The sequence below is a fragment of the Oncorhynchus nerka genome, linkage group LG23 (assembly GCF_034236695.1).
Source record: "Oncorhynchus nerka isolate Pitt River linkage group LG23, Oner_Uvic_2.0, whole genome shotgun sequence".
Taxonomy (NCBI): Eukaryota; Metazoa; Chordata; class Actinopteri; order Salmoniformes; family Salmonidae; genus Oncorhynchus; species Oncorhynchus nerka.
The window spans coordinates 60,502,295-60,528,297 of record NC_088418.1 but is presented as its reverse complement, the minus strand read 5'-3'; the positions used below and the strand labels follow the sequence as shown (position 1 = coordinate 60,528,297).

Genomic DNA, 26,003 nt, shown 5'->3' with positions numbered 1-26,003 from the left:
ATGCATTGGGTCACATGATAAAGGTTTATAGCGTTTAGAATATTATGACCAGAAATATGATAATGCTATGTCTGGATTTCAGAGAGAGAAGATGCTGTTGATCGTAGTTTGTGTTGGATCGGGGATTGTCATTCTGGTGGCTGTTGCCGCTGCTGTCTATACTGTAAGGAGAATGGGCTATGGAAATAGGTGAGCCTCGTACACATTTATGCACACGAGCATGCAAGTACACACTCATACAAACACACACACACACACAAACTCAGACACACTGCTCAGGTACAAGTGCACATTGAAATGCCTGCTTCCGTTCTGGTCCTAAATATTGACATGCCTTGTGGCTCTGCTCCGCCCCCTACAGGGCGCCAACGTATCGCTTCTCTGTCCTGCAGCTTCAGGACGATGTCTGCTCCATTGCCGCCGACCCAGAGAGTGTCGCCAGTAGCAACGGAACATCAGTCTTTCCAGTGGATTCAGATGATGTGAGTGTTATTAGCTTTAACATGGTGGCTAAAGGCACTTAGGATTTATAGGACATTTTGTGTGCATAGCAAAAAGGCTGAATGTGTGTGAACTTGTACATTTAAGGGCAGCGTTATGGTCATGTTGGCCCGTCAATTGTTTTAAATGAACGATCATCCATTTACAAGACGTAATGTGGAAAATATTGATACCTTCCCTCTGTTGTCCCCCCGTTTTGTAGGATCTTATTGAATGAACAACATGAGATGAAATATCTTGACGATGATCTCCAGAGCTTGGCCATTTGGATGCATGACATTCCACTTGTTGTATTATGTACCTGTTGCATCTCAATGGAAAGACGTCTAGGGTTTGTAAGGAACAAATTGCAGATGGTATGCAGATGTCCCAAGCTATTTATTGAGCGAAGAACACTTCCCACTGGACACTGGTTGAACCAACGTAGAATAGACGTTGAATTGAGTTTATTTCAAGTTTCACTGCTCTGTTTTGAAGTATTTGATGAATTAACAGTTTGTCTCTGTCTGATGATATTATATATGCGTGGAACACTTTCTTCAACTTGCACAATTTTGTATGGTGCTTGCAACGCAATTGATAGTGGGTTGGATTCTCGATTTGGATAAAAGCGTCAACTAAATGGCCTATATTTATTATTATTATTATTATTATTATTGTTGTTACCACTGTTCACTAGTCTGTATTTTGATGAGGCCCTGAATAATGTGCATTCCTAATAAATCAATACAGTAATGTTACAATAGCGATGTAATGGAAATAAAGTGCCTGATTACCTCAATTATTCTGTATTTACTCTGCAGGAACAATCAACTGTTATCTGTTATTCACTGTAAATGTATTCCCCATGTCTCTAGTCCTTTATCTTTAACTCTGCATTGTTGGAAAAGGCCCCGTGAATAAGCATTTCACTGTTAGTCTACACCTGTTGTTTATGAAGCATGTGACAAATAACACATGATTGATTTGACATGTAGAGTGGATCCACAGCAAGTAGAGATTACTATCAACTTGTTTTGTACTTGAATAGATTACCTTCTGTTAGTCAGCACCTCACCTAAAGTGTCTATGTTCTTTAATTGTTTTACTTCCTAGGTGGAGTTTTTGTTGCCTTATTGCTTACCTGTACAATGTGCCATATGGGTTAGGGCTCCCCCCAATGGGTTCTACTTGTTCTTTCTGGACAGGACCACCCACAAATGAAATCCCTGTTTGAATTCTTTAAAAGTGCATCATTCCTTCCTCGTTGATTAGACATAATTGGAAAGGTAAAAGCCACGTGATGGTGCCCTTGCATAATCTTGTAATAATTAATGATCAATGATTGCCGGATGCAGGAGGAAGGATGCACTTTTCATTCAACTACTCTCCCCACACAAGAGGGCGCTGTGCAGCATATACTCTCCCGAAGGGTCTTTGCCAAGTCTTGTGTCTATGCTTTGCCCCTCCTTTAGAGCTGATGTGACTTCGAGTGTGTGTCATGAACAACAGCACTAGCAACAAAAGTGAAAATGGCTGTTTCCTTCAAAATAAAAGTCCCCCATTGAAACTGATGCCAAAGGATGAAAATAGTAGAATTATGCCACAATTGGACTAGATAATGGTAAACAAGTTTGTTTTATAATGTTGGTATAAACATTTAACGAAATACAATTTAACACAAAACATAAAATTCAGTTGAAATCGCACTGTGGATGTATATAGACTTCAGAATTGCATTGGAGGCATACTTAAATTGCAATGTACAGCCTTACCTATGGATCTTGGGTCCATGAAATTGGGTATCAGCCTATTCAGTGACACCAACAGATTACAATTTACACAAATATGATCTTTGTTGCTCTAATTGCGGGGCTTTAACTGGGGAGTATTTTTCTCTGCTCATGCAGGAGTAATAAAGGCCTAGTTCACTCATTTTGTCAAATAAAAATATACGATTATTACTTTTTATTTGGATTTATCAGGGGCTTCCCGCAGATATACAACTCACACTGTAGAACAGTATGTGGAAACACAGGGCTAGATAAGAGGAACAGGTGGCCGTGTTCAGGTTGTAAATGGCAGCGAGTAGCGTGGATTAAAAGGAGGAAATTGAGAAAAGGTTGGAATGGCAACAGCTGTGCTGGAATGAGAACAAAATGGGTGTCAGTTCTGATTATATAGAGCGGGAGAATGAGGGTCAAGGACTTAAATAGTCTGTAGTGGAGACACACAGGAAGAAGAGAGATCATGATACAGAAAGCAGTGGAGCGTCTAGGAAAGAAAGCATAAAGATGGCCAAGGTTGGAAGCAAGAGTCATAATGTGTCAGAGTGGAAAGTGGTGATGGTGTTTGATGAGACCAAAGGGCCTCATTTACACCCTAATCTGACTAACCAATGCCTTGGAGAAAGAGATAGGTGATGTCAAACTATCCCGGTTCATTGGAAAGGTAAATTGCTAATATTTTGTGGTAGCCAGGCTCAGAAAGGGAAGATTCTGCAAATGGAAAAGCTTATTGGGATGAAGCTCAAAAGCCATATCCCTGGGGCTTATGCTAGGTTGAGGGGAGTCATCACTGGGGCCCCAATATCTATGTCCATAGTTGATATTAAAGAAAATGTGAAGGGAGGCAGAGTGATTGAGGCCAAAAGTTTGCTCAGTAGGAAAGAGGGTCAAAGAAGTGAAAGTTTATCAGTGCTGCTGAGGTTTGAGAAGGTTTTGCCTGGAACAGTACAGATAGCATTTTCTTATTTCAATGTTGACATGCTGAATAATTATAATGGTGGATTGTTTCAGCAGGTTATATATAAAGTTGAATTGATTCGGGGGCATGGGATGGGTTTTAGCAGGTATTGATTTGTTTTTTATTTTTTACTTTCTAGGTAACTTCAGGACAGTACGTAGCAGTATGCACCTTGAACGTTTGTATGACCGCTATGATTTCAAGATGAATATAATGGCCACACACTCCAGTACAGTAGGTGGCGGTGAAGAATAATGTATGGTCGTCCTTTATGTTTAGTAGATTATTGAAGTACCACAAGAGTAAATAAGCGATTTTATGAAACAGGGAAGAAGAGTCTGTCATCGTATAGGCAAGGCTTTTGACCGTGGCGTTTCTCAGGTAAAGTTGCCAGCTATCTTGCTAACGTTGGCTTTTTAAAATTTTAGCTCTTGTCAATTAAATCGACTTGCTGCTGGGACAATCAGGTTGAACTATTTTGACTAGGGTTGGCTAGCTAGCTACTGTTAACGGAATCGAACTAAATTGTTAATCGCTGTAACTAGCTAGTTATGGCTAAATCTAACCATACCTTAACTTTACTTATTTGGGGACGATGTCTAGTTTGCACAGTTAGCTGACTACTGTTAGCTCGCTACACATGTTAGCCAAACACTAACATATAACTAATTGTGTAGCCAACAGATCTGACCCGATTGTTTAAACTGTACCAGGGTCGGACAGGCTTCCTATGTAGATTAAAGCTGAAATGTATAACTTCCGGTGTAGATTAAGACTGGAACTAGCGTGAGAAGGTTTGGAAAGCGTAGCTAACAACCTCAATCCGAATTGTTCTAAAATGGCTGCTGTCATGCTAACTCACATGAGGACAACATAGCAGTCATTCAATCTTCTTGGTATGACTATTTGGACTACAAGGCATATCCCATCCCTGTTTTGAGGTATGTTTTCTGAACCATATCTTGCGCCGGCTCCAACCCTAGTGCAGCTAAACAATATAGTCGGATCTGCTGTCTAACTAATTGTACAAACTGGACGTTTTCATTCAGCTGCCCTGAATATGTCTGTGGGTTTTTCCTTTCAATTAAAGCATAGACAACCAGGTGAGGGGAGTTCTTTGCTAATTAGCGACCTTAATGGAATGAGTTTGACATGTACCCTGACAGACTAACAGTGAAATGCTTACGGCCCTTCCCAACAATGCAGAGAGAAAGAAATGAGAAATAACAGGAAAGTAATAATAAATACACAATTAGTAACAATAACTGAGGTAGATATGTACATATGACTAGTTATAAAATAAACAATAGCAACAGGGTATGTGATGAGTTAGTCAGTGCAAAAAGGGTAAATGCAGATGGTCCAGGTAGCTATTTGGTTAACTACTTAGCTGTGGCTTGGGGTTATAAACTGTTCAGGATCCTGTTGGTTCCAGAGTTGGTGCATCGGTACTGCTTGCAATGTGGTAGCTGAGAGAACAGTCTATGACTTGGGTGGCTGGAGTCTTTGAAAATGTTTATGGCCTTCCTCTGACACCGCCTGGTATAGAGGTCCTGGATGGCAGGAAGCTTGGTCCCAGTGATGTACTGGTTACACACTACCCTCTGTAGCGCCTTGCGGTCGGATGCCAAGCAGTTGCCATACCAAGCGGCGATGCAACCAGTCAAGATGCTCTCAACGGTGCATCTGTATGACTTTTTGAGGATCTAAGGACCCATGCCAAATATATTCAGCCTCCTAAAGAGGCATTGTGCCCTCTTCACCACTGTGTTGGTGTGTGGACCATGGTAGATCCTTAGTGGAGTGGAGACAGAGGAACTTGAAGCTCTCAACCTGCTCCACTACAGCCCTGTCGATGTGAATGGTGATGTGCTTGGCCCTCCGTTTCCTGTAATCCATGATCAGCTTCTTTGTCTTGCAGACATTTGATTGAGAAGTTGTCCACAGGTCTGATAGAATAGATGTATAACACATAGGAATAGGTCTAGGGGAAATGTGCTATAGTTAAAGGGAAAACCTAGAACCATACTACCCTGTTCACATTACTTGGCAGTTTTTCAACAGTGTCAAGCTGTCTCTGAACCCCACCTTTTGTTCTGTAGCTTGACTCATTTCCTTACCGCCAGGTACAATCCAGGACACATACTTGCAACTTGTCTAGCTTCCTCAGTGGGTTGTGGGAGTTGCGGTTGAAGAATCATTAATGTATGAAGGTTTTCTGTGGTCATTAACCTGCAGTAGAATCTGTCTAACACTTGTAAAGAGACAACTTTAACTGTGTCAGATAAGGGAGGAACAAAATGTTCCACATGCCAGACAAGTGGGTGACAGCATTCCCTTGCAGTAATCTCCAGCCCAAAGCCCTGTGGGGTGTGACTGGAAATGAAACAGGCTGAAGGATGCTAATCCACGGAATACAACCTTGATCCAAGCATCAGATTCTCAATGCACAGCACACAGACACTAAGACTTTGAGAGGCGATGTCAAGACAGGTGGGAGCAGAGAAGGGTGATCGTGACAGAAATCACTTAGGTAGGTCTTCTCTCTGCTTCATCTTACTGTCATTACCTCTCATTCCCCTCCCAATGCAAAAGCCTCAGTATAGATGAATACATGACAGGTTGTATATAACCCCACCACGCATGCTGCTATTAGCACAGAGTCAAAAAGAAGATGGAATTCACACGGTACGTCAGAGCCTGGGATTTCTCACATTGTCTGCTCTCCTGACCTTAAACACGCCTGCATAGTGTGTTAATCAGCTTCCATCAGTCACTCAACATTGCTTATTGTTTATTACTTTTGCTGTGTTGGACCCAACATTATGACACTTTAGACAATGGTTACATATTTTCACCAATGCCAGGTATCAAGTCGTCTCAAAGATGCTTATGAATGTCCTAATGCTCTACCCATTGACATTGTCAGAACAAGCCTCTTAAAATTGCTCAAAAACAAACTCCTCCAATTAGCTCTTTCTCGAAAGCCCTGCTTTATATTTCACAGGCACGGACATAAATGAATCACGCTGTATATTAAACACTTCAATTTCCCACTTTTCTCTCAACTGGTCTCTGACCTCCCTAAATGCTTTCTCATCGTCGTGGGTGATCAGGCATACCACCATCGTGTCATCAGCAAACTTAATGATGGCGTTGGAGTCGTGTGTGTGGCTATGCAGTCGTGGTTGAACAGGGAGTACAGGAGGACACTAAGCACTCGCCCCTAAGGGGCCCCAGTGTTGAGGATCAGCGTGGGGGATGTGTTGTTGCCTACCCTCACCACTTGGGGGGGGGGGTGGCCTGTCAGGAACTCCAGGATCCAGTTGCAGAAGGAGGTGTTCAGTCCCAGGATCCTTAGTTTCAGTTAGCTTCACGGTGTAACATTTTAATTTCTGCCGAAATCAAAATGAAAGAAAAGTTATCTTGCACATTCAGCAGGCTGTGGTGTTAAATAGGCTTTTAGAAGTGGCGTCTTTATTTTGTTACTTATCGTTAATGCCGTCTTTGGTGTGCTGATTAATTCACAAGCACGCTTTTTCCCCCACTACTATTAATATTTATTTGGATTAAGTCATACAAGTGTTACATTGTGTGATGTTTAAAATACATTATCATTACTATTAACACCAAAAAACATTTTATGTAATCAAATATTTTTGGTCGTCTTCCTCAAATGAACGGGAAGATGATGCTATCTTAGCAAGAGGATGGAAATCTAGTTTCATTGGTCCTCAACTCGTGGCTCAGTCATTTCATTCAGGAGTTAGTGGAGTTAGCAGGGAGTTTAGCCTTCCCTGGAGCATGTTTCCTTCTGAAGACTTTTACCTGGCTGAAAGGTGAGACGCATTCGTATGACTGGTTGACCAAAATTTCCTCTTCGTACGATACCCCTCTAGCTTGTGGATGTATTTCTGGCAATATTTATTTAGCCATCCCATTATTAACTACCGCTCTTCCTTGTTCTCAGTTAGATGCCAAAGTGAGTCATGTTTTAAACCCAGGAGGAAAGGCTAATGTCCAAGTAGTAGTGTGACAAGACCATACCCAACCAGCCAAAGTTAACTAGCTAGTCAACCTTACTGTCGAACCACTGTCTCTCCCTCTGTATGTCTCTCCACACTGGAGAATATTGACATGTTGCTTTGTCTTTCAACAGGGGCATACATTGTATTGTACTCACTGCAGATTCTTGGGACCAACATGAGAGCTGGAGGTGGGTTTTGCTATAATAGGTACCTGTTTTTCTGACAATTAGCATAACTTTCATCACATTTTTTTATTTATTTTTATTTTTTTATTTCACCTTTATTTAACCAGGTAGGCTAGTTGAGAACAAGTTCTCATTTGCAACTGCGACCTGGCCAAGATAAAGCATAGCAGTGTGAACAGACAACACAGAGTTACACATGGAGTAAACAATTAACAAGTCAATAACACAGTAGAAAAAAAATGGGCAGTCTATATACAATGTGTGCAAAAGGCATGAGGAGGTAGGCGAATAATACAATTTTGCAGATTAACACTGGGGTGATAAAAGATCAGATGGTCATGTACAGGTAGAGATATTGGTGAGCAGAAAAGTAAATAAATAAATAAATAAAATAAAAAAACAGTATAAAAACAGTATGGGGATGAGGTAGGTGAAAATGGGTGGGCTATTTACCAATAGACTATGTACAGCTGCAGCGATCGGTTAGCTGCTCGGATAGCTGATGTTTGAAGTTGGTGAGGGAGATAAAAGTCTCCAACTTCAGCGATTTTTGCAGTTCATTCCAGTCACAGGCAGCAGAGTACTGGAACGAAAGGCGGCCAAATGAGGTGTTGGCTTTAGGGATGATCAGTGAGATACACCTGCTGGAGCGTGTGCTACGGATGGGTGTTGCCATCGTGACCAGTGAACTGAGCATTTACTTGGGTCAGTGTGTGACAATTGTTTATCTTGGCTATTCTGTCTACAAACCATATTCTTAATCACAGGACAACATAGCTATGCCTATAGCCTACTTGTTTATAGGAACCCCATTAGCTACTGCCCATGTAGCAGTAGCTAATGGGGTAGCAGCTACTCTTCCTGGGGTCAAAGAACCATGTCATAAACCTTAGAGAACTTGGGGGGGTATAAATTAGTTGTGGGGTGGATGTTCCTAGACAAAGGCTTTGAAATATTCTCTGCTAAATGCCAAAGGTCCCCCGCAAAATCAATACAGTTCAAGCAATAATAAACAATAAACCGTCACGCAACCTCACTTTAACCTTACCATTCTGTATACATCTGGCCCTTCTTTCTAGAATCGGCTTTCTATTTCGCAACAAAGCATCCTTCACTCATGCTGCCAAACTTACCCTCGTAAAACTGACCATCCTACTGATCCTCGACTTCGGCGATGTCATTTAAAAATAGCTTCCAATACTCTACTCAGCAAACTGGATGTAGTTTATCAGTGCCATCCGTTTTGTTACCAAAGCCCCATATACTACCCACCACTGCGCCCTGTATGCTCTAGTCGGCTGGCTCTCGATACATATTCGTCGCCAGACCCACTGGCTCCAGGTCATCTATAAGTCTATGCTAGATAAAGCTATGCCTTATCTCAGCTCACTGGTCACAATAACACCCACCCGTAGCACGCGCTCCAGCAGGTACAAATTGCAAAAATCGCTGAAGCTGGAGACTTTTATTTCCCTCACTAACTTTTAACATCAGATACAGTGGGGCAAAAAAGTATTTAGTCAGCCACCAATTGTGCAAGTTCTCCCACTTAAAAAGATGAGAGGCCTGTAATTTTCATCATAGGTACACTTCAACTATGACAGACAAAATGAGAGAAAAAAAATCCAGAAAATCATATAGTAGGATTTTGAATGAATTTATTTGCAAATTATGGTGGAAAATAAGTATTTGGTCACCTACAAACAAGCAAGATTTCTGGTTCTCACAGACCTGTAACTTCTTCTTTAAGAGGCTCCTCTGTCCTCCACTCGTTACCTGTATTAATGCCACCTGTTTGAACTTGTTATCAGTATAAAAGGCACCTGTCCACAACCTCAAACAGTCACACTCCACTATGGTCAAGACCAAAGAGCTGTCAAAGGACACCAGAAACAAAATTGTAGACCTGCACCAGGCTGGGAAGACTGAATCTGCAATAGGTAAGCAGCTTGGTTTGAAGAAATCAACTGTGGGAGCAATTATTAGGAAATGGAAGACATACAAGACCACTGATAATCTCCCTCGATCTGGGGCTCCACGCAAGATCTCACCCCGTGGGGTCAAAATGATCACAAGAACGGTGAGCAAAAATCCCAGATCGACACGGGGGGACCTAGTGAATGACCTGCAGAGAGCTGGGACCAAAGTAACAAAGCCTACCATCAGTAACACACTATGCCGCCAGGGACTCATCCTGCAGTGCCAGACGTGTCCCCCTGCTTAAGCCAGTACATGTCCAGGCCCGTCTGAAGTTTGCTAGAGAGCATTTGGATGATCCAGAAGAAGATTGGGAGAATGTCATATGGTCAGATGAAACCAAAATATTACTTTTTGGTTAAAACTCGACTCGTCGTGTTTGGAGGACAAAGAATGCAGAGTTGCATCCAAAGAACACCATACCTACTGTGAAGCATGGGAGTGGAAACATCATGCTTTTTGGGGCTGTTTTTCTGCAAAGGGACCAGGACGACTGATCCGTGTAAAGGAAAGAATGAATGGGGCCATGTATTGTGAGATTTTGAGTGAAAACCTCCTTCCATCAGCAAGGGCATTGAAGATGAAACATGGCTGGGTCTTTCAGCATAATAATGATCCCAAACACACGCCCGGGCAACGAAGGAGTGGCTTTGTAAGAAGCATTTCAAGGTCCTGGAGTGGCCTAGCCAGTCTCCAGATCTCAACCCCATAGAAAATCTTTGGAGGGAGTTGAAAGTCCGTGTTGCCCAGCAACAGCCCCAAAACATCACTGCTCTAGAGGAGATCTGCATGGAGGAATGGGCCAAAATACCAGCAACAGTGTGTGAAAACCTTGTGAAGACTTACAGAAAATGTTTGACCTCTGTCATTGCCAACAAAGGGTATATAACAAAGTATTGAGAATTTTGTTATTGACCAAATACTTATTTTCCACCATAATTTGCAAATAAATTAATTAAAAATCCTACAATGTGATTTTTTGGGATTTGTTTCTTCTTCTCATTTTGTCTGTCATAGTTGAAGTGTACCTATGATGAAAATTACAGGCCTCATCTTTTTAAGTGGGAGAACTTGCACAATTGGTGGCTGACTACTTTTTTGCCCCACTGTATCTGAGCAGCTGACCGATCGCTGCAGCTGTACATAGTCCATCTATAAATAGCCCACCCAATCTACCTACCTCATCCCCATATTGTTTTTATTTACTTTTCTGCTCTTTTGCACACCAGTATTTCTACTTGCACATCATCATCTGCTCATTTATCACTCCAGTGTTAATTTTCTAAACTGTAAATACTTCGCTACTATGGCCTATTTATTGCCTGCCTACCTCACGCCATTTGCACACACTGTGTATATAGACTTTCTTTTTTTTTGTATTGTGTTATTGACTGTACGCTTGTTTATTCCATGTGTAACTCTGTTGTCTGTGTCCCACTGCTTTGCTTTATCTTGGCCAGGTCGCAGTTGTAAATGAGAACTTGTTCTCAACTAGCTTACCTTGTTAAATAAAGGTGAAATAATAAATGAACTAAAATGTCAACCCAAATACATCCGGCAGGGCAATAATAGTCCAGCGACACTGAACAGCAAAGGGAAGCGCAGTGGGGAAAGTATGTTTGCTGGAGCGATGGAGGGACAATTAGTGAGAGAGGGGGGTTTAGCTGTTGACTTCAGGCTTGTCTGTCAGTCTGATACACCTGGTGGTATGTTTGCTGGAGCGATAGAGGGACAATTAGTGAGAGAGGGGGGTTTAGCTGTTGACTTCAGGCTTGTCTGTCAGTCTGATACACCTGGTGGTATGTTTGCTGGAGCGATAGAGGGACAATTAGTGAGGGGGGTTTAGCTGTTGACTTCAGGCTTGTCTGTCAGTCTGATACACCTGGTGGTATGTTTGCTGGAGCGATAGAGGGACAATTAGTGAGGGGGGTTTAGCTGTTGACTTCAGGCTTGTCTGTCAGTCTGATACACCTGGTGGTATGTTTACTGGAGCGATAGAGGGACAATTAGTGAGAGAGGGGGTTTAGCTGTTGACTTCAGGCTTGTCTGTCAGACTGATACACCTGGTGGTATGTTTGCTGGAGCGATAGAGGGACAATTAGTGAGAGAGGGGGGTTTAGCTGTTGACTTCAGGCTTGTCTGTCAGTCTGATACACCTGGTGGTATGTTTGCTGGAGCGATAGAGGGAAAATTAGTGAGGGGGGGGGTTTAGCTGTTGACTTCAGGCTTGCAGTTGCACTGTCTGTCAGTCATATACCTGGTGGTATGTTTGTCAAAGCTTCGCAACACTGTTGCTACTAATCCATTCGATCAATGACAGGAGCGGCCCCCAAAGATTCCAAACACGACCTAGAGCGTTAACACCAGCGATCAACTTCAACACTTTACAAACTAATCACGCTGAAAATAAACAGGACTTTTGCCAGGAGTTAAACACACTGTCAAAACTGCCACGCTGACCGAGAGCCTCCATACAGAGCCGGAAGAGCCATTGTTATTATCTCCCTCCTGACTGCTGCTGTGCTCTTAAAGGGGCAGCCCACGGTGAAGGCTTCTTGCAGGATTTCGCTACAAATGTTCACAACCTTTATGGACATCTCCAGTTAAGGTCTAAGAGAATGCTTTGAACCAAATATAATGCTTTTTGGTTTCAGATGAATTTAACACCAGATTATTGTAATTTCCCATTCTGACACTGACTGTAAATCCTTGCTAGGAGTCTCTGTGAGCTCATTGCACACATCACCATCTACAGCCAATCAGCATGCATAGTAATTCTATGTCCACAGCCCAAGGAAACTGTCCTGAGGGGAACTACTGTACGTATCTGATGTTAGAGAAGCTTCCATTGAAGAACACTCTGGGTTCTGTTGGGTAATTAACTCTCCAACCGTGTGATGGCAGGGGACGTAAAGCCATTCCAAGTGAGGTTTTTTCAATAAGAAATGCTGATCAATAACACAAGGCTTCACTGAAACCTAACAATACAGCTCCAACTATGATCTAATCAATTTATTTTAGCCAGTCATGAGTCAGTGCAGTACAAGTTGAGTGCCTTTCCCTATATGCATGCTGAAAGTCATTAGTTAACTTGTTCTTTATAAAATAGCATTGCATTTGTTCAAACGCAGTTCTCCATCAGTTTACTGAAAACAAGCAGCACACTGACTGGGTGGATGTTAGAGCCAGCAAAGGGTGCTTTACTATTTGTAGGTAGTGGAATTACTTTAGCTTTCTTCCACACCTGTGGATACAATCCGGGTTAAAGACATGGTAACTTGGGGTGGCAATACAGTCTTAACATTCTCAGTAGTTTCCCATCTAGGTTGTCTATACTTGGTGGCTTATCATTGATGGATGGTAACTGTTTTTCCACCTATTCCACACTAACTTGACCAAATTCAAAACGGCATTCCTACTCTTTCATTATTACATCTTCAATGCACATATGTTGGTTCAATGTTTTAACAGACTAATGTTTGTATTCTTTACTGGTGAAATAGTCATTGAAATCATTTTGCTATATCAAAAGGTTTTTTGCTAAACTGGCCCATCAACATCAATGAACGATGTAGATTTAATTGGGTTTTCTGTCCATGATATAACTTAAGGTGATCCAAAGTATTTTCCCATAGTTTAAATGTAATTTATCTTGTTTTAGTAATATTCTTTTTTCTTTAAAAAAAATAATAATAATTGAGTCACAATGTCTCAGTTGACAGTATGTCAACCAATCAGCTGAGCAGCCTGAATTGTTTGTCACTTTTTTCTTCATTTCTTTGAACCATACCATTTTTCAGTTCATCGACCCAGGGGGCTCTAACAGTTCTCAGTTTCTTAACAGGTACATGCTTGTCAACAATTGGCAAGAATAATTTTATACTTCCAAGTGCTGCATTTGGTTTCTCCTCATACACATCAGGCCAACAAATGTTTTTCATATTAAACAAGAGTCCTGAGAACATTTAGTAAGATCTGTTATAAATAGCTTTAGACCCTGCCTTTGGTACTTCTGGCTTTTCTTGTCATTGCCACAATGTTCTGGTCACTACAGCCAATGGGAACTGATAATGCTTTGGAGCAAAGCTCTGCAGCAGTGGTGAAGATCTGATCAATACAAGTGGATGTCACAGATCCAACACTATTGGTTTACACTCTAGTTGGTTGAGTGATAACCTGGGTCATGTTACAGGCTTTAGTCACAGTAAGAAGCTTCCTCTCGAGAGGACAACTAGATAACCAGTCAATGTTCAGGTCACCAAGCACATTTAATTTCTCTGTTGGCATCAGAGACCTTATCTGACACACACACATTAGACATGGTGTTGAAAGTGTTCCATTCCCCCTCTCTCCTCTCTCCCGCTGTCTATTGATCTCTCTTCATTCTCTTTCTTTGGTCTATGTATCTTATTTCCTTCAGGCATCTTGAAGTTGGCTGCATTGGTTTCTGTCTTTTTCCTGGCAGTTTTCCTTGCCTTCCAGCTGCTGGAAATGAACATGGACTTCAATCTGGGCAATGTGTTTGGTGAGTTTGGTTACAGGTGTTTTCCAGTGTTGTAACTGTGCATATCAATCTATTGCCTGATCTTGCATGGAATTCCAAGGAGGAATCACTTAGTTTCAAAGGTTATTGTTTTGAATACATAATTTCTCTCAATAGATGGTATTAATAATCTTCCTCGGGGATTCTAAATGTAGGCCTTCAGAAAAACCTTTGTCGTGTCTGCATGCGACACCCCTTAGTCTCTGGCTGAAACTAAATTCACACACTACAGAGACGGAAGCTGTGTAGCGCAATGTTGTTTTTCGTCACAAAAGGGGTGGCTCCTTGTGATATTTTCTGGAATTCGGCCGTACTTTTGTGCTATCTGGAAATTGAGACCCTCTGTATCATTCCCTTCCGCAGCCGTGGGGCCGGTGTTGTCGCTCGGTATCATTCCCTTCCGCAGCCGTGGGGCCAGTGTTGTCGCTCGGTATCATTCCCTTCCGTAGCTGTGGGGCCAGTGTTGTCGCTCGGTATCATTCCCTTCCGTAGCCGTGGGGGCAGTGTTGTCGCTCGGTATCATTCCCTTCCGTAGCTGTGGGGCCAGTGTTGTCGCTCGGTATCATTCCCTTCCGTAGCTGTGGGGCCAGTGTTGTCGCTCGGTATCATTCCCTTCCGTAGCCGTGGGGGCAGTGTTGTCGCTCGGTATCATTCCCTTCCGCAGCCGTGGGGGCAGTGTTGTCGCTCGGTATCATTCCCTTCCGTAGCCGTGGGGGCAGTGTTGTCGCTCGGTATCATTCCCTTCCGTAGCCGTGGGGCCAGTGTTGTCGCTCGGTATCATTCCCTTCCGTAGCTGTGGGGGCAGTGTTGTCGCTCGGTATCGTTCCCTTCCGTAGCCGTGGGGGCAGTGTTGTCGCTCGGTATCGTTCCCTTCCGTAGCCGTGGGGGCAGTGTTGTCGCTCGGTATCATTCCCTTCCGTAGCCGTGGGGCCAGTGTTGTCGCTCGGTATCATTCCCTTCCGTAGCCGTGGGGCCAGTGTTGTCGCTCGGTATCATTCCCTTCCGTAGCAGTGGGGGCAGTGTTGTCGCTCGGTTCCTTGTTCTGATCTACAGGTTATTCATCAAAGTAGCCTATTTTGTATTTGTAACCAAATATAATCTCTGCGACTGTTCAAACGCTAAACCAAACAACAAGAATCCACCCCCTGAAAATATTTAGTTTATTAGTAATAACCAGTGATTCCAGGCTATTGTGAAGTGGTAGAACCTGCTTTAGCCAACTAGCTAGCCATGTGCTTTTATTTGAGCTGATATCTGAATGAGTACACAAACAGGATATCAAACTGGGATAATGTTTTAGGTTGTACCGGCAAGTAGGAGAGTATTTGCTCGGGCATGTTTGTAAAAAAAAAAAAAAAAAAAAGCTACATCTGATTTCACATGGAGATGTGTGATGCTAAAAGGCCTGGCCAGCTTGCTATGTTTTTAGCCAGGCTAAAGCCAGATTTAGTGCAAAGCTCAATGTTATAACTTTCTTAAATAAGGAACTCATGAGCTCACGGGCTAATGTCACAAAGACATCTGGAACTGGAGTCTAACTTGTCTGTTTCTGTCCCTCCACAACAGGGTCTATGCCTGTAGAGGAAGGCCGTAAGTATACTCCAATAACTCCTCCTGCTGCATCACTTTAACCTGATTCCCTCAATCAATCAATTTCTTTCCTCCCCGTGGTATATGAAAATCAGAGCTGATCTTCTCTTAACAAACCATGGAAACACCTTACCATGTATGCTTAAGTGTTAGTTAAGTAGTTAATCTGTGTGTATTGTGTACTGACCACCTGGCCTTTATTGTGAATGTTTTGGTTCTTTAGCTGTTGAGTTCTATGTAAATAGTCTGGTTTGTTCTGTAGGTGTGTGTGTTATATTGTGCGTGAGAGAGATTCAAGCTGTGTGTGTAATAGACTGTTTGCAGGGCCTAGATATGTACGTGTTCGCTGATATTGTGTGTTTTTGATGGGGGGGGGGGGGGGGGGGGTGCTAAAGTCTGTTGGTATTGTATACTCTGTTTGGAATTCCATTCACAGCTACCAGACAGGAACGCTACAAGTGTGGCCTCTCCAAGCCATGTCCCGAGGGACACTTCTCCTTTAAGATGGCCAGCGGAGCAGCCAGTGTTGTCGGTCCCAAAATCTGCCTGGAGGACAACATGTAAGAGACTTGATGGACCAATAATAACAGTACAACCAAAGACCCACATCCCTCTCAATCCATAATAACAGTACAACCAAAGACCCACATCCCTCTCAACCTATAATAACAGTACAACCAAAGACCCACATCCCTCAACCCATAATAACAGTACAACCAAAGACCCACATCCCTCTCAACCTATAATAACAGTACAACCAAAGACCCACATCCCTCAACCCATATTAACAGTACAACCAAAGACCCACATCCCCCTCAACCCATATTAACAGTACAACCAAAGACCCACATCCCCCTCAACCCATATTAACAGTACAACCAAAGACCCACATCCCTCTCAACCCATATTAACAGTACAGCCAAAGACCCACATCCCTCTCAACCCATATTAACAGTACAACCAAAGACCCACATCCCTCTCAACCCATATTAACAGTACAGCCAAAGACCCACATCCCTCTCAACCCATATTAACAGTACAGCCAAAGACCCACATCCCTCTCAACCCATATTAACAGTACAGCCAAAGACCCACATCCCTCTCAACCCATATTAACAGTACAGCCAAAGACCCACATCCCTCTCAACCCATATTAACAGTACAGCCAAAGACCCACATCCCTCTCAACCCATAATAACAGTACAACCAAAGACCCACATCCCCCTCAACCCATAATAACAGTACAACCAAAGACCCACATCCCTCTCAACCTATATTGACAGTACAAACAAAGGCCCACATCCCTCTCAGCCTATAATGACAGTACAAACAAAGGCCCACATCCCTCTCGGCCTATAATGACAGTACAAACAAAGGCCCACATCCCTCTCGGCCTATAATGACAGTACAAACAAAGGCCCACATCCCTCTCGGCCTATAATGACAGTACAAACAAAGGCCCACATCCTCTCGGCCTATAATGACAGTACAAACAAAGGCCCACATCCCTCTCGGCCTATAATGACAGTACAAACAAAGGCCCACATCCCTCTCGGCCTATAATGACAGTACAAACAAAGGCCCACATCCCTCTCGGCCTATAATGACAGTACAAACAAAGGCCCACATCCCTCTCGGCCTATAATGACAGTACAAACAAAGGCCCACATCCCTCTCGGCCTATAATGACAGTACAAACAAAGGCCCACATCCCTCTCGGCCTATAATGACAGTACAAACAAAGGCCCACATCCCTCTCGGCCTATAATGACAGTACAAACAAAGGCCCACATCCCTCTCGGCCTATAATGACAGTACAAACAAAGGCCCACATCCCTCTCGGCCTATAATGACAGTACAAACAAAGGCCCACATCCCTCTCGGCCTATAATGACAGTACAAACAAAGGCCCACATCCCTCTCGGCCTATAATGACAGTACAAACAAAGGCCCACATCCCTCTCGGCCTATAATGACAGTACAAACAAAGGCCCACATCCCTCTCGGCCTATAATGACAGTACAAACAAAGGCCCACATCCCTCTCGGCCTATAATGACAGTACAAACAAAGGCCCACATCCCTCTCGGCCTATAATGACAGTACAAACAAAGGCCCACATCCCTCTCAGCCGATACGCAGGGGCCTAATTAGAAACAAGTATTTTAAATAAGACGTTTTATCCCCCCCCCCACACACACACACACACAAAATAACCTTGCACTTTACTTTTCCTACTTGCACTGACTTTGCTGATAACTACTTTCTATTTTGAAAGAATTTACAGCACTTACAATGACTGTTATGTAGTTGTCTCACTCTGCTAAATGACTTAAAGGTAAACATCTATTGCCAGGTAGAAATCTAGAGTGCAAAGCTGACACAATAGGATATTCTACAACAGAATTATCCATGTCTGTTTTACAGGATGCATTTCTATTCTTATTTTATAGATTCCTAGACAGACTCGTGTAGACCGGTATGAACTATCTTGTAACTGAGGTGGAGATTAAATTTAAACATGCCTGAAGCAACCTGTTGACTGTTAACCCTCTATTTAATTAACTGTTGACTCTTGTGTCATTCTGCATCCGTGTTATTGAAATCCGATTCCTCAGGCATTGCTTCAAGGGAATCAAGTCTGGTTAGGAATAAGTATTATATTTTTGTGTCGACGCTATACAACCAGGGTGTGACAAGTCTCAGTGCAGTGGTACACAACCGGGAACAAAGACAAGGATGGGACAAACCTAACCACAAAGTACCCAATAAAATACATGCAGGCTCACTGTCACATAATGCTTAATTTGTCCTTTCAGATTGATGAGTGGAGTCAAGAACAACGTGGGCAGAGGAATTAACATCGCCCTTGTTAACGGTAAACTAGCCTTGTCACTGCTACATGCCATAGACAAACAGTACTTCTCCTTGTCGTCAAATCGGTTGTTTTACATGACTACATCTGTGAGTAATATGACAATTGAAAATTACATCTGGTGTGTGAAACATTTACTTTGTTCAGCGATTGGCAGCTCGAGTCCTTCGAGGATGTGTAGAGTGCCTAGAGGGCTGTTAGTGCTGGGCTGGAACAAAAGCCTGCATACAACATGGCCCTGGACTGTAGTTGCCCATCCCTGCCTTGGTTAACTACTTCAATACTAACTCGTCCATACCGCTGTTGTACAAAACATTAAGAACACCTTCCTAATATTGAGTTGCACCCCCTTTTGCCCTCAGAAAAGCCTCAATTTGTCGGGGCATGGACTAATGTACTACTCTGAATGCACTATTCATGATATAAGTTAGCCTGTGATCGTACATTAGCTTGTCGTGAACAAGTTGTTTGTTCTCCACAGGAAAGACAGGGGACCTCATCAAGACAGACCACTTTGACATGTGGGCGGGAGGTGAGGCCTTAGTTCCACTTAGATTCCCCGTGTTTCCGTGTCATGGAGTGCCTCTTGACTAGGCAGGCAGACCAGGCAAACCAGTTCTTGTACCTGTGTATTTGTTGTGTGTGCAGATGTCAACACGCTCATCACATTCCTGAAGACTATTGAAGAAGGAACAGTAGTGATGATGGCCACGTTTGATGACTCGGCCTCCAAGTAGGTGTTTTCCGAACTGAAAAAAAGATGCACATTCAGCATTTAACTTCTCCGTGAACTCTTAGATTATAATTTTAAGCTTAGGCAAATACTTCAGTTAAGTGTCTTGATCAATCTGTTTTGTTCCTCCAGGGACTGACTTGAACCCTTGTAGAATTGACAAATGACTATCACATAAATAAATCTGTTAACTGACTGCGGGGGAAATGGAAATGAATTTCTCCCTAACTGCTGATATTAAAGGAGTCACCAATTACTGATGTATAACAATGGTGACTAAGAGCAAAGGTTCAAGTAAAGGAAAGAGTGGTAGGTAGAGATATTTAAGTGTCTAGTCTCAATGACATTCTAGCTGTGTATTCACTAGCAAACAGACAGAAATGGTGAGGAACTACCTGAACTTGTCCAATAAACTTTATTTTTGTTGTGAAACATTTCAATATGGTGTGCGCAAATGAATACGACCCTGCTTTGCGGTCCACAGGCTGAATGACGAGTCCAGGAAGATGATTGGTGAACTTGGCAGTTCCAGCATCAGCACATTAGGCTTCAGGGACAACTGGATCTTTGTGGGAGGCAAAGGGATCAAGACCAAGAGTCCCTTTGAGCAGGTAACTTCACCCCCCCCCCCCCCCACCCCCCTTAAAAAAAAAATCTTCATCCTCCTTAACCTGGTTTGTTCACATTTTTTTCTTTCTGGTCTGTTCACATGGGACTTTTTCACCTCTCCCCGTTGAAATATCAAGGCTTCAGTGGAGCACAGCTGATGGAACTTTGTCTATAGAAATACCATTTATCATGATACAGACTCATTTTCTAGCCCTGTCATAAAGAGTTGCGCGACATCCAGATGCATTTCATACATGTCATCGTCTACAACCCTCAGACTCAACTCTGGACCGCCAAGCCAATCCCACTGCATGTTTTCATTGTTCCCCTCTAATCAGGGACTGATTTGGACTCGAGACACTGTGTGTGTGTGTGTGTGTGTGTGTGTGTGTGTGTGTGCAATTGAATTATCAGGTAGAACAGAACCAGCAGACTTCGGACTTTGTAGAGTAAGAGTTGAACACCCCTGGTCTACAACGTCGCAGATGTCATCGGAGGGTTGATTACCTAGAGAGGCGAGGTGAAATATCCCAACTGGAGCGAGATGAAGCCAGAACAATCATCTACTTGTTGAGCATAGCTATAGACATCAGTCTGGTGTTCATGGTCATCAGTCTGGTGTTCATGGTCATCAGTCTGGTGTTCATGGTCATCAGTCTGGTGTTCATGGTCATCAGTCTGGTGTTCATGGACATCAGTCTGGTGTTCATGGACATCAGTCTGGTGTTCATGGACATCAGTCTGGTGTTCATGGACATCAGTCTGGTGTTCATGGACATCAGTCTGGTGTTCATGGACATCAGTCTGGTGTTCATGGACATCAGTCTGGTGTTCATGGACATCAGTCTGGTGTTCATGGACATCAGTCTGGTGTTCATGGACATCAGTCTGGTGTCATGGACATCAGTCTGGTGTGGACATCATGGACATCAGTCTGGTGTTCATGGACATCAGTCTGGTGTTCATGGACATCAGTCTGGTGTTCATGGACATCAGTCTGGTGTTCATGGACATCAGTCTGGTGTTCATGGACATCAGTCTGGTGTTCATGGACATCAGTCTGGTGTTCATGGACATCAGTCTGGTGTTCATGGTTATCAGTCTGGTGTTCATGGTTATCACTCGCTGTTCAGTTTGTCAAGGTCCCAACATCAGTCTGGTGTTCATGGTCATCACTCGCTGTTCAGTTTGTCAAGGTCCCAACATCAGTCTGGTGTTCATGGTCATCAGTCTGGTGTTCATGGTCATCACTCGCTGTTCAGTTTGTCAAGGTCCCAACATCAGTCTGGTGTTCATGGTCATCACTCGCTGTTCAGTTTGTCAAGGTCCCAACATCAGTCTGGTGTTCATGGTCATCACTCGCTGTTCAGTTTGTCAAGGTCCCAACATCAGTCTGGTGTTCATGGTCATCAGTCTGGTGTTCATGGTCATCACTCGCTGTTCAGTTTGTCAAGGTCCCAACATCAGTCTGGTGTTCATGGTCATCACTCGCTGTTCAGTTTGTCAAGGTCCCAACATCAGTCTGGTGTTCATGGTCATCAGTCTGGTGTTCATGGTCATCACCGCTGTTCAGTTTGTCAAGGTCCCAACATCAGTCTGGTGTTCATGGTCATCACTCGCTGTTCAGTTTGTCAAGGTCCCGACATCAGTCTGGTGTTCATGGTCATCACTCGCTGTTCAGTTTGTCAAGGTCCCAACATCAGTCTGGTGTTCATGGTCATCACTCGCTGTTCAGTTTGTCAAGGTCCCGACATCAGTCTGGTGTTCATGGTCATCAGTCTGGTGTTCATGGTCATCAGTCTGGTGTTCATGGTCATCACTCGCTGTTCAGTTTGTCAAGGTCCCAACATCAGTCTGGTGTTCATGGTCATCACTCGCTGTTCAGTTTGTCAAGGTCCCGACATCAGTCTGGTGTTCATGGTCATCACTCGCTGTTCAGTTTGTCAAGGTCCCAACATCAGTCTGGTGTTCATGGTCATCACTCGCTGTTCAGTTTGTCAAGGTCCCAACATCAGTCTGGTGTTCATGGTCATCACTCGCTGTTCAGTTTGTCAAGGTCCCGACATCAGTCTGTTGTTCATGGTCATCACTCGCTGTTCAGTTTGTCAAGGTCCCGACATCAGTCTGGTGTTCATGGTCATCACTCGCTGTTCAGTTTGTCAAGGTCCCGACATCAGTCTGGTGTTCATGGTCATCACTCGCTGTTCAGTTTGTCAAGGTCCCAACATCAGTGTATAACTGTCCTGCAACAGGGCACTTTGACGCGAGAATGCACTCGAACGTGACATTTGTTTGTAAACTAAAAACTTGCTCTATAAGATACGTAAAACACAGCCGTTCCATGATTTAGTTTTCGTTCTTTACAGTCCTGAACTATTGATTTCATTATGAGTTTCACCAGACAAGACCATTTTGAGAATACTGTCTTTTTCCATTTCCATCTGACCCTTGAACATGTTGTCCCAGAGTGAACAGGCACTCCTTCAATATTGACTTTCCATCCTCCCTTATGTGTTCTTGGGACATTGTTTGTGATCGCTGTGCCGGTACACACACAGCCTTATCAGACAAGAGGGGCCATGCAATGTGCTTCCCAAATGGTGTCCTATTCCATTTGTAGTGCACAAAACACTTGCACTATATAGGGAATAGGCTGCCATTTGGGATGCTACCATTGGGTCTAATCCAAAACGTCTGTCTCTGCCTCTACAGCACATAAAGAACCATGCCGAAACCAACAAGTACGAGGGCTGGCCCGAGGTGCTGGAGATGGAAGGCTGCATACCCCAAAGACAGGAGTGATCTTTTCACTTGATCCCTCGACCGGCCATCTCCGGTTCCCTTCATAGCCGACCCCTTCACGACTTTGGTTGCGTCTCCCATTCTTCTCTTAAAATAGTGTACTTGTACACTTTCCTATGATGGCTCTAACAATGGTTGAACCTCCCTTCACCCAATGCTAACACCAACGCAGCCTTGGTATTTTAGAGACTGTCCCTCTGCGTTGCAGCTGTCAATGTTTGCAGCAATCGGTGTTTGACGTCAGGAAGCATCCTTGTTTGTTTGTGTCAAGGTATTGTCTATATATAGAAAGAGGAATGGTATGGCAGAAATTCCTGTTATTGGTTATTCAGCAGAATGTACCAAGATCACTGTGAAATTTGTAAATAGAACTACAAAAAAAGTATCTAACTTTTGAACATCCATATTGTAATATAACATCTTGGAAAGCTATATGGCTTAAGATCCTTGTTACTTAAGAGTGAATTTATATTATAGCTTTTTATCTTTAGTGATTGGTCTTTTAAATTGTTAGTTTTTGTGTGGTTTGGGAGTGGAATGAATGAGGAAGCGTGTAGCTAAAGCTTGTTAGTGGGGATTTTGACTTGTGTGCATCTTCCTTGGATAGGATGAGAATCGTTGGTTTTGGATGGGGGTCATGTACCTAAGTGTTTCAATAAAAATCTATAGATATTTTAGGGAAATATTTAGCTGGTTTTGCTGATTTGATATACAAATCACTTGGGAATTTATTGGCACCTTGACAGCCTTGGAAAAACCATTCAAGAAATAGATTGATACAGTACAAAGATGACTAGGTTTTGATTTTGTGGCTAGATCTTACTTTCCCCAGTATCTCTGGTTTTCTTTAAAGACTAACTCTGCATCACATCTCTTCCACTAAAGCTTTGATTACCTCATTGCGACTGACTTTTTTGTTCTTATCATATAATGCAAGAACTGCCTAGGCTGAAGCTCACAGCTTTTAGCTGAGTTACTGTTGGCTTTTGCAACATTACATCATGTCCCCCCTGGATCTTCTTCAGTGAGCGGTCCCACTACCACTGTTCATTAGCTGTGGTCATATTAGCTACAATTCAACCCAGCTGTCATTTTGTCACACTTGGAATGGAGTAAGCTACATATATAACAAATAATACATTTGACGTTTTATTTAAAGAATTAAGTCAATTAAGAACAAATTCTTATTTACAATGAAGGCCTACACCGGCCAAACTCCGATGACGCTGGGCCAATCGTGCGCCACCCCATGGGATACCAATCAGGACCAGTTGATACCGTCTGGAATGGAACCAGGGTATCTAGTGACTCCTCAAGCACTGAGATTCAGTGCCTTAGACCGCTGCACCACTCGGGGACCCATGGATTGATTCAGTGCCTTAGACCGCTGCACCACTCGGGGACCCATGGATTGATTCAGTGGATTCATTCCTGTTCTGTGTGTGAAGTTGAATCCATTGGGACATTATTGCATATGCAGTTATGTCATGTGCTTTAACTACGGTAACACCTGGTGCTGAAAGTAGCACACGTTTCAGAGTGTAATGTAAAACTCTTGTTGCCTAAAACATCTCACCTCGGCCCCCTAGTTGGTTCAAAGGATAACTCTGTTTTTGGTCAAATGGCAGGAATACAATCCTGTTTCTGTTTGCTTTTAGGGCAGTACATGTAACCTAACACAATGTGATTGTGGAGGCTATTCTGAAACCTGTTCCCCCATCCACTTGTCTATGGAGTCATTGCAATGAAGGAATTCCCCTTTTGTCTTGACATTGGCAAGATATTTAACACAATGAATGACATCCTCTACATTGCCTTTTAAAAAAAGATCTGCGTTCTGTTTTTTGGTTTCATTTGAGGACCTTGAGTGAAGTGAAAAGCCCAAATCGATACCCCATCGTTGCCATTCCAAAAACAAATGTGTCCTTCCTGCTCTTAATGGAATTCATCCCACCAATGTGCCTTGTCTGACTTACAAATCCATAGACAGTCTATGTAATATTCATTATTTCTGCATCTCTACTAAACTACTGATTTGTTAGTCATACATGTTGTTGTTGCAAGGGAGTTAAATGGGGAACAATTCTGATAATTGTGACTCATTTTGTTGCAATGTCTTACATCTGTGTCGTGAAACATTTCAAACAACTTACCATTCATGAGTATGATTAATAAAGCTCAACCTGTCTTCATTGTACATGTGACATCTTTCTCTCAATGCCTTGAACATCTTAAATCCTTTATGTTGGCAGATGAAGTTGACTTGATTTTAGGGAGGAAAGAAGGAGTACATCCGGGGCGGCAGGGTAGCCTAGTGGTTAGAGCGTTGCAAGTTCAAATCCCCGAGCTGACAAGGTCGTTCTGCCCCTGAACAGGCAGTTAACCCACTGTTCCTAGGCCGTCATTGAAAATAAGAATTTGTTCTTAACTGACTTGCCTAGTAAAATAAAGGTCAAATTTGCCGAGGCATATTTCTGTCTGTAGTAAAGCCCTTTTGGGAGGAGAAACTTGTTTTCATTGGCTGTGCCTGGGCGCACCCGACCCCTGCCCAGTCATGTGAAATCCATAGATTAGGGCCTAATGAATTTATTTCAATTGACTGAATTCCTTATGAACTTTACCTCAGTCAAATCTTTGAAATTTATGATTTTATATTTTTGTTCGGTATAGTCATCTGCATCAATCTGGCTTGTCTTCAGGAGGTTGCATCATACTCAATGTTGCAGATGGAAATGGCATGAATAGATATAGCTCTTTGTGTTGTTACTGTGACACTGTCCGTTCTACATAGCCTAATGTTTCTAAACTAAGAACATTCCACAAGGTTGTGCTGGGATTCTATTATATAATAACCAAATACCCTATTCTCTTTGCAAAAGATCAGCAATAATTTACCACCTGGTTTTAAGAATGATAAACTGGGTGGTTTGAGCCCTGAATGCTGATTGGATGACAGCTGTGGTATATCAGACCATCTACCACGGGTATGACAAAACATTTATTTTTACTGCTCAAATTATATTTGTAACCAGTTTATAACAGCAATAAGGCACCTCATGAGTTGGTGTTATATGGCCAATATACCACTAAGGGCTGTATCCAGGTACTCTGTGTTGTGTCGTGTTTAAGAACAGCCCTTAGCTGATATTGGCCATATACCACATGCTTTCGGGGCTTATTGCTTAAATATATGACTGACTGTGGCTATTGTTGGTATGTGTTTTGAATTCATACTTGTACATAATGCACATCACAACTACACACCTGTGTGGTTTCAATGCCAACAACACTCTAATCAGATCACTTGTAGGTCATGCACACTGACCTTGCGCTCAACTGCCGTAAAACAGTTTGTGTTTTCAAGTGTCATGTTGACAAGCAAAAACATTGTAACTAGTAAATAATTAAAACAATACATTTGACAGTGAAAACAATGT

The 26,003-nt window shown here is 42.8% G+C and overlaps 2 protein-coding genes across 4 annotated transcripts in view; both read left to right on the top strand.

Annotated features, from left to right (window-relative positions):
* LOC115121796 (sortilin-like) overlaps positions 1 to 1,282 on the top strand; it is a 37,997-nt gene extending 36,715 nt beyond the window's left edge. Inside the window, exons 19-21 of the mRNA XM_065008377.1 lie at positions 83 to 189; positions 362 to 482; positions 704 to 1,282. Coding sequence (XP_064864449.1) covers positions 83 to 189; positions 362 to 482; positions 704 to 718 — 243 coding nt within the window. The 3' untranslated portion in view covers positions 719 to 1,282. The remainder of the gene's footprint in view (positions 1 to 82; positions 190 to 361; positions 483 to 703) is intronic.
* A 2,215-nt stretch (positions 1,283 to 3,497) lies between these two features.
* Positions 3,498 to 24,763, top strand: LOC115120982 (protein FAM3C-like). 3 transcript variants are annotated; one of them, XM_029649973.2, is made up of 10 exons: positions 3,498 to 3,606; positions 7,385 to 7,441; positions 13,836 to 13,940; positions 15,525 to 15,548; positions 15,985 to 16,108; positions 18,367 to 18,425; positions 18,904 to 18,954; positions 19,071 to 19,155; positions 19,640 to 19,766; positions 22,477 to 24,763. In XM_029649973.2, the coding sequence occupies exons 2-10, from the start codon at positions 7,429 to 7,431 to the stop codon at positions 22,564 to 22,566; spliced, it is 678 nt and encodes a 225-aa protein (XP_029505833.1). In that variant the 5' UTR covers positions 3,498 to 3,606; positions 7,385 to 7,428; the 3' UTR covers positions 22,567 to 24,763. The 3 variants fall into 3 exon arrangements, with proteins under 3 accessions (XP_029505833.1, XP_029505834.1, XP_029505832.1); XM_029649974.2 differs by lacking the exon at positions 3,498 to 3,606 and adding an exon at positions 4,020 to 4,166; XM_029649972.2 differs by lacking the exon at positions 3,498 to 3,606 and adding an exon at positions 5,583 to 5,758.
* Positions 24,764 to 26,003: the final 1,240 nt, after the last annotated feature.